This window comes from Canis lupus, chromosome 19 (genome assembly GCF_048164855.1).
Source record: "Canis lupus baileyi chromosome 19, mCanLup2.hap1, whole genome shotgun sequence".
NCBI classification, from domain to species: domain Eukaryota; kingdom Metazoa; phylum Chordata; class Mammalia; order Carnivora; family Canidae; genus Canis; species Canis lupus.
In genome coordinates this window covers 37,911,926-37,924,208 of record NC_132856.1, presented here as the reverse complement: position 1 = coordinate 37,924,208, position 12,283 = coordinate 37,911,926, and the positions used below count along the sequence as shown (strand labels likewise).

General features: G+C 43.3%; 1 protein-coding gene across 20 annotated transcripts in view; it reads left to right on the top strand.

Annotated features, from left to right (window-relative positions):
* CACNA1D (calcium voltage-gated channel subunit alpha1 D) overlaps positions 1 to 12,283 on the top strand; it is a 302,032-nt gene that overhangs the window by 156,115 nt on the left and 133,634 nt on the right. For 13 of the 20 annotated variants that reach the window (XM_072785865.1, XM_072785856.1, XM_072785874.1 and 10 more), the window contains exons 6-8: positions 360 to 512; positions 1,038 to 1,234; positions 8,004 to 8,107. In XM_072785865.1, the coding sequence (XP_072641966.1) occupies positions 360 to 512; positions 1,038 to 1,234; positions 8,004 to 8,107 (454 nt within the window). Of the gene's footprint in view, positions 1 to 359; positions 513 to 1,037; positions 1,235 to 7,335; positions 7,440 to 8,003; positions 8,108 to 12,283 lie in introns of those variants that run through there. The other 7 variants (XM_072785861.1, XM_072785864.1, XM_072785857.1 and 4 more) reach the window with 2 other exon arrangements.

Sequence of the window (12,283 nt, the reverse complement as noted above, 5' to 3'; positions counted from 1 at the left end):
CATCTTCATATTCCCCAAAGCACTAAATTTTACGCTTGCCACATGGTTGCTGTTCAAGGAATTCTGTTGAATGGGTAAACAAACATGTGAATGAATAACTGACTTGGAGATTGGGCAGTCCTCTCTCTGGGCCTTAGTTTTTCCATCTGTTGAGTGAGGCAATTGGATTAGATGGTCTTTTAGATTCTTCTTTAACTTATCCAGGTTTAATATTAATTTAATGTTAAATATCTCTGAGTTTTATTACTGTGTGTCATACATGAGGCAGGCATCAAGACATCATCAGGAATTACATTATGTATATGTATGTATCTGTGAAGTATCTCCCTGGCTCACAAACTTATTTCTCTCTCTCCTAGGTTTACAAGTTGTCCTGAACTCCATTATAAAAGCCATGGTCCCCCTCCTTCACATAGCCCTTTTGGTATTATTTGTAATCATAATCTATGCTATTATAGGATTGGAACTTTTTATTGGAAAAATGCACAAAACCTGTTTTTTTGCTGACTCAGGTGAGTAATGAAAACGGTAGCTAATGTAACTTAAAAATTTAATTTTCCCCAAAGTAACTTCTGTGGTTTTGGGAAAATCTAAAGCAAAATGGGGGGGGGGGGGAGGGTGTGGAAGAGCCAAATATACCAGTAAGAACCAGCCAGTTCTTAGCATGAATTATGTTCAGAATAAATGAGGATTTAATCTCTTCTATCCTGATTTCCTATGTAATGCATCCTGGCACATAAGATAAAGTATCCCCAAAACTAGAACATGAGGGGAATCACTACCATCGTTCTCTGTACGCTGAAGAAAGGTGCTGTAGAGACAGGGCAGAGGAGAGAGCCGTGGATTCTGAGTGCAGAAATGGCATATGCCACCAAGGAGGGAGTCTTCGAAGTGGACCTTGAGGGTCAAGTGGGAGTCTGACAGCATAGATAGGAGGCAGGTGTTCTGAGCTCTGGCGAGGGCACTACACTTCCATTGGCTTCGGGCTTCCTGGTGTTCATGTGTGGGGTGGTGAAGCCTGTGTGCTCTGTTTGCAGATATCATAGCTGAAGAGGACCCAGCGCCATGTGCGTTCTCAGGGAATGGACGCCAGTGTGCCGCCAATGGCACGGAGTGTAGGAGTGGCTGGGTTGGCCCAAATGGAGGCATCACCAATTTTGATAATTTTGCCTTTGCCATGCTCACCGTGTTCCAGTGCATCACCATGGAGGGCTGGACAGATGTGCTCTACTGGGTAAGCAGCAGGGGGACAGCGTGTGTGGTGTTCTTTTGTTGATAGAGTGTTTCATTCGCTAGAGCCATTGAAGAGTTAGCTGAAAAAGAAACCCTGATAGTCAGTTCTTGGGAAGGGAAGCAGACCCTCTCCTCAGTGAGATGACCCCTCTTTCCTTAGTTTCCACTTAGCCTTAGTTTCCACTCCAGAAAGCTGTTGTCTGCCTGGGGACATGCTGCTCAGTGTGCCCACGAATCCTTTAGAGGAACTCCCAAAGTCAGGACTGTTCTGAATTAAATTCTTAGAGAGCCAGGGGTTATTTTTCAGGTTAAGATGCTCCTGGACTTCCATGAGCTTGATTTATTTTTTACTTTTATATTTTTTTACATAAAAGGTAGCTTGCTTTATCAGATACTAAACAGAAGAAATTGGATCCCTTTTATGCTTTCCATGAACTTAGTACAACCTTCAGGCCAAAATGGATTTCCCCATATTATACTATTTCCCTTTTGCATCTTCAGCAATACCATAAATCAGCCCAGCACAAGCTCCTATGTCTCTCTTCCTTTTTCTTTGGAACTATAGAAGTCTGTCAGAGAGGGTAGGAAAGGCACATCAAACTTCCAGGGCTGGTGGATCCATCCAACCTGCAGTGAAAAACGGAAGGACGCCTTTTCTATGGCTAAGGTCTGGTTATTCTTGTTCCCAACAGAACCCAGAAGGATTTGCTATAAAAGAAGAACAAAAGTATCTTAACAGCTATTTCCCAGAGCTGAGGTTGTTTGGTTATTTATTTGATAGAATCTAAAAAAGCTCACAGAAATTTAGAAATTATTTTCCCTGGCACAGATTGCCAAGAAAAACAGCCGACATGCAGATCTTAAGCCTAAACCCAAGTTCAGATGGGATTAATCAGGATTCCAATAATGATTCGTTAAAAGGCAATTAGTGATAAAGTACTTCTTGAATGGGCAGTCTTTAGTTAGGCCTACAAATTGAGAAGTAGCTTCTGGCTCTAAATCTTAAACTCTTTCTAGGGTTCCATATTCCTTTATACCTTCAGAGAACCTGGCACACAGTGGTTATATGTAGGTTTTTGCTTCCCTTCACCATTGAACACCATGTTTATAGGATTGTAGAAGTCCTTATGTATTCAATTAGGCAAAAAAGGTATGTTTTTATTTTCTTCCCCAAAGTGTGAGCCTAATTTGGTAAAAAGTTTTGAGCATCACCAACGTGTTGTATCTTGTTTCTCTCTCTTTTCTTTTCTTTTTCTTGTTGTCCTAGGAAAGAGAGAGAAAGTGTGTGTGTGTGTGTGTGTGTGTGTGTGTGTGTGTGTGTGTGTGTCTATGTCTGTGTGGGTATGCATGACTGTTATTTACATCCATAAGATGATGCCTTTCAGGAAGAGGAAGAAGGAGGGAAATTATATTGGATGAACCAAGACCATGCCTATGGCAAGGGGACCTTCAAATCAGATAAAGCATTCATTGTCAGTATTATTTTCAAAGTTGCAAATCCTCGTTAGATTAATCTCAATTCCAGTCTTGCCTTGAAATTTCTGATAAATAGAAAAGATTTATCCAAATAGCCCAAACTTTGGTCCCTGCCCCCTGCCCCAAATGGGATAGGAACAATATTTTGATTTTTTTAAAATCTGACTCCTTTCAGCTCTGTTGTTCTCTCTGTCAGAGTCAACTGTCCACTGCTGATCCAACATGCCTTGACTACACAGTTTTATACTTTGTTAAATTTTTGCACATGGATTCTCTCATGAGAATCTCTTTCCTGTTGTCAAGCAAGTGAAAACTGTGAGTGTGTGGTTAAAGGAGAGAAAATTCCATGCACCCAGAAACCAAAGTTTCCATTGCTTTCCTCTGAACCTTTAAGTATCACCTAGGATTGTATAATTATCATCTCTATTGTTAATATGACAATCAGAGTTAATAATTTGACAATATAATAATTATATTCTCTGTGAATTACAGGGCATCTTTATTCTGATGGAGGAACTCAAGTAATTTATCAACATTATCCCAGTCTATGTCCCTTTCTTAGAAGGACTGGGATTTTGAAGATCAAATGTGTGTAGAGAGAGACCCAGTGAACATCCCCAGAGTCCTCCTGCCGGTAGTCGTGGTTCTTGATCAGAGATCTATAGACCTATAAGGGGCCACATGGTAAATATATTTGGCCTTGCAGACCATAATATCACTGTCACAAGGACGCATTTCTGCCCTCTGCCTGCCCACGTTGCTCAGAAGCAGCCATAGACCACATGTAAACAAATGGGTGTGGCTCTGTTCATTAAAATTTTATTTCTAAACACTGAACTCTGAGCTTTGTATAACATTCATGTGTCATGAAATGTTGTTTTGATTTTTTCTTCCTAGCTATTTAAAAATGAAAAGCTACTTTTAGCTCAAGGGCTGTGCAAAAGCAGGTGGTGGGCTGGCTTTGGCCCACAGGTCATAGTTTGGTGACCCCTGCTCTAGACTGGAACCCAGCACGCTTTCCTTGGCATTCTCTACTGTCAGAGGTTTGTGAACCATTCTAGAACACTAGAGGGCAGCTAAGTAATCTTCCAAACAGTTAACTGAGATCTTATCCTCTGAAACACATCAGGTTGTTTTTCATTGCTTATTGATTATATTTATTAACTCATCAGAAAGACCAGAGCCAAGGCACCAAACCATTTTTAATATTTAATGGGCCATGGTCAGATGGAAGGTACACAGCTGTGTTCCAGAACAGAACATCCTTGACCGGCACAGAGCAAGTGCTTAACAAATACTAGTTACCCTTACTCCTCATGGTATAATCCCATTGCCTCAATGTAGAAGGGCCATATTTAAATATCAATTTTTATTCACAATAAGGTGTAAAGGAAATATCTTGAGAGACAACTAAAGAGATTGTAAATATTTATTGCAAGCAATCATCTAGATGTTTGTATATGGTGGACAAAGTCTTTGCCAGGGATTACTTAGCATCTTGTCAAGTTTATATTTGGTCAATGTTCTCAAGCTCACTGATGCCTTGGTTCTCAAGAATTTCTGGCAAAGGCCTGGCTAGGTCTTGAGAAAAGTACAAGTGGGTCCAATATGCAAGAAGGACATACTTAGAACTATTTGGATGTGTGGGAGTGGGATTATCAGTTTCTGGTGGGGAAAAAGTCCTTATAGAGCCCTGTTATAAAGTTCATTCTATAAGCATAATTACAGTGCCTCCTCACCCACATATATTTGTTGTCTCTGGAGGAAACAGGGTATAGGGCAAGGGAAGAACATGAAGGCTGGATAGGGCTGGGTGCATGATCTTGGATAGGTCTCCACAACTCTCTGGGCTTTAATTTTCTTATCTGCAAGATGCACAGTTAGACTACCTGAACCAGTTCTTCAACTCAGAGGAAATATTTTTAAAAATAGGAAATTAAAATAGCATTGGTTTAAGGAAAGAGCGACTCACACATAAATCATTTATGATCCCTTGCCTTGCCGCCACGCTCCTTCCTCAGTGAACATGCCTATGAAGGTGCTGGCTGCCAGACTCCAGTGTAAAGTTCTCATGGTCAAACTGATGATCTGCTTCGTTCAAGACACCTAGGAAATTTCTCTCTCGTTGGCCAACAGCCTGCCTTTCTCTTATTCCAACCAGTATTACCAAGTTTCCAGTAGTGTTCTTCACCAGTTAGAAAATAACAAAAAGCTTTAGGTTGGTCTTTAATTGGAGACAAGAATGTGCATCTCAGTCTTTGAAATGAGGGGGAAAAAAAAAAGAAACTAAATAGAATATTATTTTCTAGGTATCAGATGACACCACATGATGAGTTTGATATGAAACTTTTAAGAATGAATGTAAATTGAAATGCTGCAGGTCATGTTGATTTTTTTTCATTGTTGATAAAGACCATGCAGACAAAATTCCCAGCAGAGCCTTTATTGTCATTTGGGTATTTTGGGGGACAGCTCGCCAGTTCTGACTTCTCCCATGTATTTGGTGAGGTCTGAGAAATATTGGCCTCTGATAAGAGACTTGGATTGAGAAGTTTGGAGAAGGACTGGCCCTCAGAGCTTAAGTTTTGTTTCTTTTCCCACCTTCTGTAGAGTTAGAGATAATCTTCTGCGGCCTTCCCTCCAGCCCCCAGCTGTCATTCCAGTTGATATTTCTGATCCAAGTAATTGTGAATCTGTCAAACACCTATTCCTGAGATCAAAAGCTGCTTTAATTTTTAAGTGCCCTCCCAAGTGGAACAGACTGCTGTTCTTAGAACATTCCGTGCAACAACAGACTGAGGCCTGAATGAGGATTGGTAAAGTGGTTGGCTTGGCCGCTGACCAGCCCTTTCACCACATCCTGGTCAGCTCACAGCTGGGTCCAGGATGGGTCACCTCGCACCAGGGCAGTACAAGAGTGAGGTCTACTGATGGGAGTGTTGGACTTTGCACATCCTTCCTCACACCATGAGCACACACTCCCCTTCTATCTGCACTGCTCCAACCTAGAAGAGACAGGTCCAAAGAGAGGTCTCTATGGAAGGTCCTAACTCCAGGCCAGGCTCTGGCCACTACACCAGGCAGCCTGGTTCTTCTCTTCCACACATGGGTTTTTAAATAAGTTTAGTGGTTTCATTGCTTTGGAAGAATTACCTTCTGCCTTCCTGCTGAAATTAGTTTATCCAGCTTAATTCGATCAACAATTGCAGCCACGGCCCTGGTTCATTCATTACTCTAATTGCCAATGTGAGATGTGCAGACTGATATGAGTTCTATTAAGCACATCAATTTTCATGTGGCCAAACAGGTGTTTCATAAGGGATTTAATGCCCTCTCCCTAGACTTCAACAGATGTTAGATCTTTTTTTTTTTTTTTTTTTTTTAATGTTCTCTTTTCCTGTTTGGCTTCTGCATGCAGCAAACATAGTGAAATGCACACACTTCATTCTGTAAAGCTAAAATCCAAAGCCGGGTAACGTGGAGGAAGTCATATGCTTGAAGGCCGAAGGGGCTTACAAGAACCATGACTCTCAGACTATGTATAGTTCTATTGGCCAAGATTATGGGTGTTCCAAGCAAAGTCAGGCCTGCAGCCATTCATTCTATCCCCAAACTGGTCCTTAATGCCTCCTTCCTGGGAGAAGTGTTTGCCTAATTTAACACTTACAGGTGCTGCTGGAAAATACCATCTAGCCATGAACCTTGAAGCACTGGTTTGCTCCCACATGAAAGCTGCTTGTGACCAAACCTTCCCTGTGAGGGTCTACCCCAAAGGCCATGTCTGACTCTTCTAGAAAAAGTGGCACAGGGTTCCTCTGGACTCTTTTACCTAGTCTTGGTCAGCTCACAGCTGGAGTCAACTCTCATGGGTGGGTCATCTAGGTCAAAGCTAGGTGTGGGGATAAAAGCTTCTTTCTTTATCCTGGGTCCTTCCTTGGGTGCAGGTGGCAAAAATTTCATTCCCAAAAGCTCCCTTGAATGTGTGTCACCTAGTTGACTTCTGAACACTTTCTTCTTTGTGTTAATTTAGTTGTGCTTATACTCACTGATTGCAGATAATATAGATTTTAGGTGGGTCAGGTTCTTTGGATGGGTTGGCTTCCAATAGAAATTTATTACTTTAAGGTGTTTTTTTTTTTTTTTTAAGGGAAAGAATTGATAGTGTCAAATGTTATAAGTTTGTCTCTGTAAGACTTTTCCACCATCACAAATGATAAAAGCAAAAAGTTTTAACAACTTGAGTAGGAAATACTTTTTAGCTAAGCATTAGCTTAGAATAGATCTACCAAGATCTAGTCTGAAAGTCCATCATCCAAGACTTTCCATTAAGCCAGATCCCAGCTGATTGCCCTGCTTGTGTCAAAGTCTGCTATTATTTGCCCCCAAAGCTTTGATGACTCTTCATGGGTGTTTGTGTGTGTGTGTGTGTGTGTGTGTGCGTGTGCGCGCGCACGTGTGCACGCGTGTTGGGAATATATAGTGAATGTACCTTGGCTACTGTTGTCTCTGATTCAAATCTAAGTAAATGTTTAATTCAATATATTGAATACTGTCTCTAATGTCACCTCTCTCTTTATTAGATCCTCTTATTAACCTGCTCCTATGAGACCATCTCATTTCTTGCAGATGAATGATGCTATGGGATTTGAATTGCCCTGGGTGTATTTTGTCAGTCTCGTCATCTTTGGGTCATTTTTCGTACTAAATCTTGTACTTGGTGTATTGAGCGGGTAAGCTACACCTCTTTCATCTTGAAAGCAGAGTCCTAAGGACAGTTGCCAAGACCACACAGGTTTTGCTAGATTGAGGAGGGGAGGGCAGCCGGATGGGTGCCAAACATGTTCTGTGTCCTCCGAGATGCTTTCTCTTTTGCTGAGGCTTCCCAAGTCAAGATGCTTTCTGGAATTTCACCAACCTTTATGAAAGAAAGGTATGGAAAGGTTATTGACCAGAAACTAATCAGCGTTGTTGCTTGGAATTTAAAGAGATTCCATTGCTTGCCCTTTTGTCTGTCCTAAAATGAGATACATTTATAATTGCTTTATTGGTCTGGATCCAAATATGCAGATTAATTGGTACAAAACAGTAGCTAAGCGAGCTGATCCTGGCTGACACTTGGTGGGCCAGGTTTGTAGATTTCACCAGAACTTGTCCTTACCTGCAGACAAAAGGTGAAAGGTCCTAGCTGGGGTCCCTGTCCTAAGAGCAGTAGTCTGTGTGGTCTGGCAGCTGCTCCTGGGGCTCTGCTCTTTAGTAAATGGATAACTGATAACTGATCTCCTTACATTTTACAGGTAAATGATGCGATAGGATGGGAATGGCCATGGGTGTATTTTGTTAGTCTGATCATCCTTGGCTCATTTTTCGTCCTTAACCTGGTTCTTGGTGTCCTTAGCGGGTAAGCAGTCAGATCCACGTTGCACATTCTGCTGCTGCCACGCGTGGGGCGGCTCTGCGTGTCCCCCAGCTGCTCCCTGCGGCTTCTCTGCATGCGTGTGGACTCTGATGTCCCTTCTGTGTGTTGCTTTGGATTGAACTGTGATTCTCTCTGCCTGTATCTTGTCTGTGAGATTCTGTGTTGCTGACGCTTGCCAAACGTTATTAATTTAATGAAAACATTTCCCTGAGGCCAGGTGTGTCAGTGTGGCCATGTGCAGAAGTGGATTACAATGAGTGAAGGGAGTCCCAGCCTCGGTGTCCTCAGGAGAGGGTCTTTGTCTTTTGTGGCTTTGTTCCCATTAGTATATAACCTGGCCTTTTTGAGTTACCCACAGTGTGTTGCGAATGTTTCCAGAGTGTTTCAGATTTTATGGAGAAGGAGGTATAAACCCAGATTAGCACATAAATACTGAACAACTTCAAAATCTTACATCCTTCAAGTCATTTATTTGCTTGGTTTTCTGCTACTGTCATTGTGAGGATTGTCCCTCTAATTCATGATTAGTCTCAACTTGTGGAATCTTTAATGCAGAGTAACAACCAGCTTTTGCATATGCACTTCCTATGGCCTTATCATTCTGCTCACTCAGTCACTGTTTTTGAAATTTCACTTCGCTGCCTCCACTCCTTGGATGACCATAGAGTGGTCCATCTTCTCCATAGAGAAGATTCTCCATAGAGTGGAGGCTGACTCGGGCCAGGGGATTCTGGTGTTTCTCGGCTCTGCCCTGCCTGTTCTTAGAGATGCCATCCCAGGCCCCTGAGGTGGCTCTGTATCCTCACCACCCACAGACACCCAGAAAGGGTAGCACCCTGAGAAGGAAGAAAGGGCTGCCTGGGCTCTCCCAGAAGCTGCTCCAGAACTTAACCACTGCTGGTGGACAAGCACCCCAGCTAGAAGCCGGGGTTGCCCATCTCCCCAGAGGAGCCTTTGTCACCCACTGTGCTCACACTTCCTCAGGAAGTACTTACTGGTGGCACACTTGAGTCCACATGGGCAAATCCTCACCTTTATCTTCCTCTTTCCAAGTCTGTGTCTCAGGATGGGGGAGGAGGGGTGACACCTTCATGGAATGCTGAGTCAGCAAAGAGCCCTATATCGCATTGGTCCACACGCTGCCTTTGCCAGAGCAGAGAGCACAGCTCCTTCTCCACCTCTGCTCCCCTTCTTGATCTGCCCTCTAAACTGCCTTGATGTTTTCAGGGGATAACGTATTTGGGGTTCTCCTTGACCGAGTGTGCTCACTTTTACACCACAGATGAAAAACTGTTGTGGAAGCCCGTCTCTAGTGATGGCCCTGGAGCCCATGCCCCCAGTGAGGCAGGGTTGAGGGTGTGACAGCATCAAACCTCCCCCCCAACGCGCACACACAGCTTCCATCTACAGATGAATGGCTTTGTAAGCACCTGTGTGAAGAAGAGTGCTTTCATCCTGATGAGTCTCTGTGGCCTTAGGTTAGTGTTGGGCTTGTAAGGGTGGAATTTATCCCTGGAGAAGCAGCATGGTGTCGATTTTGCCTCAGGAATGGCCTGTACAAGGTTAACAGCAATTCTGTTGTGCATTCCTTGGCGCCCCATGTCTCCCAAGTTCAACCAAACTGACTGAGGCCATGGAAACTGCTAATTTTAACAGTGCCAGTGACATGCCTTATCTCCAGGCTTCCCGGCACAGGAGCCATCGCCCCGGCGTGATGAAGCAGCTCAAGACAGAGAAAGAAAAATATGGGAGGAGGGGCTCCTTAGTAGAATGGCGGGCATTAAATATTGACCTCCATGGAGGATGACGACAGTGACACCCTCATGGGACAACCAGTTTACTGGGATATATTTTAGGGAAAATAATAAGTAATTTAAAAGCATTTTTATATGAAAACAAAACTTAGATCCCTTCTGAGGGAGAACACATTGCATGTGAAAAAATAAAATCCAAGACTCCCCAGTGATTTCCACTGTCCGTTCCTGCTGTGCCCCAGCTCCTGGGGGCTGCACATGGAAGGTGCTCCACTGTGAGGCCACAGTGCTGAAGGGTACTTGGTGCAAAGTAGAGCCACGGCTGCAAAGCAGAGCCTTTCAGCCATCTCTGCTGGTTCGGCTAGCATTTCCTGTTGTGTGCTGGCTCTGGGCCAGAGACCAGGGGTGCCGGCATTCTAAGACACAGAGGCATTGGACTCAGACTCTCCTTGTCTGGTGGGGAGACTGTTAAGCAGTGCAGGATGGCCAAGCTGGAGCAGAGGTGTGCTGTGGGCTGTGTAGGCTGCATGTCTGTGAGCTGGATCTTGAAAGGCGATAAGGCATCTACGGGAGGGGGGAACCTATGAGGAGCCTGCTCCCACCTCCCTGAACAATTCCCAGCTCCTCTGGCACTTCCTTCCCCTTAACTGGCCCCCAAAGCAACAAAAAATCAAAACGAGTTATTCGTATGCATTTTCTTACTAAGTTTTTTAAAAATTTGCTTTAGTCTTAGAGTTCTTCACAGTTTTTTTCTAGGGAACTAAATGTTAAAAGGAAGACAACTTGTATTGCATGGCCCCTTAGGGACCCTCAGACCCGCACACATATAATCCTTAAAGTGCTGAATTAAAAGCCTCCCATTTTAGAAACTTCAGACTGTGCTATTGCCTTCTAATGAAGAATCGTTAAATGGTGCTTGTGTGTCTTTAAAGTCTGTTAACCCCTTGGAAGTACTTGTTTCTGCTCCTTGGCTTTTTCTTTTTTTGTGTGTGTGGCCATGCCATCCTATTGTATTCGTGAACTGATTTTAACCTGCACACTTGATTTGGTGTTGGTACATTTTTAAAGCATTCTAAGACTGATGCTTTGGAAAAATCTTTGGTTTTACAACAGATCTTTTCTCAAGGTGAGTATGAAGTTTATGAAGTGTATACCCTGTGTAGCCAAGCATGAACACAGATGAAGACTTTTATCTCTGGTGGTGGTGTTCTTTGGGGAGGGGGAGCCAAGAATGTCTGTAGCTTGTGCTGCAATTTTACACTGTCATTGAGGAGATGATCCTGTTATGACCAAGGATTGGAAAGAATGTGTCATTTAAGTTTATAAGTCAGGCAGATTTTGTCTCTTCTCATGCTGTGGGTGGTTGTTTTTTTTTTTAGAAGTTTCATGAATTTTTTACTTTTAACATTGTTCATTTAGCTCCTTGTCCCTTTTGAGGTTTTTGTCAGTAAATAGAATAAGAGAACTAATTGGTGGCTCGGTGCTTTGTTTCTTTAGAATTACTGCCAGATTCCTGAGGGGGTGGGGGCGGGGAGGAAGTGGTGGTCCTGGGCAGTGGATTCACTTTTTCACCTGTAGGCCCCACCTGATGCCAGGTGTACCTGTGGTGAGGCCCCCTAGAAGAGACTGGTAGATGCGAAGGCCTGGGTTCTGGTCCTGCCAGTGTCCCCCACCAACTCTGAGCCTTATCTTTGTAGCCCTGAGCTTCCATCTCCTGGTCTCTTAAGTAGGGATGGTCCCGTTGTGCAGCCTTCCTGCTAGGGTGGCTGGCTTTATATCAACCTTATATATACAACATAGAAGTAAAGGACTTGACTCATCGAATGCATCTTCATCCTAAATCCATGGACCTCCTCCCAGTCCCCTCTCTGGGCAAATGGGGACAGACACAGGAGTTCTTTGGAAATTAAAGTGTACCATTTTCTGGATTTACCAGGAAGCGACCAAGAGAAAAGAGTCTTGTATACACATTCATGCTGAACTCTGTGCCCCCCAAGGTGAAGCTATGGTTCAAGGTGAAGCTGTTCTTTGTCAGCCACAAAGTATTTTCCAGCTCTAAATCTTTGTGACTCAGGTTCTCTCAGACAGTGAATTTTTTTTTCCCCACAACGTAGGGGAATGGCATTTTTGTAGCATCATGGTTAATCACACCAGCTTTAGAGTTGGAAAGTAATGACATGATTCTCATTGAGCCTCACTTTCCTCATCTGTGCAATGGAGCTAAAATACCAACCATGTGAGTTGTGTGAGGATTCAATGAGCTGGAGCATAGCATGCCTGCTCCTTGTTATCGTGGTGGCTTGAGTGAGAGAATATAAAACGTGATTTGTTGCAAAAAAAAAAAAAAATCTAATCAACTCAGTCTTTTTAATAATAATTGGTCAAGATCGGCCTGCATAGTGGA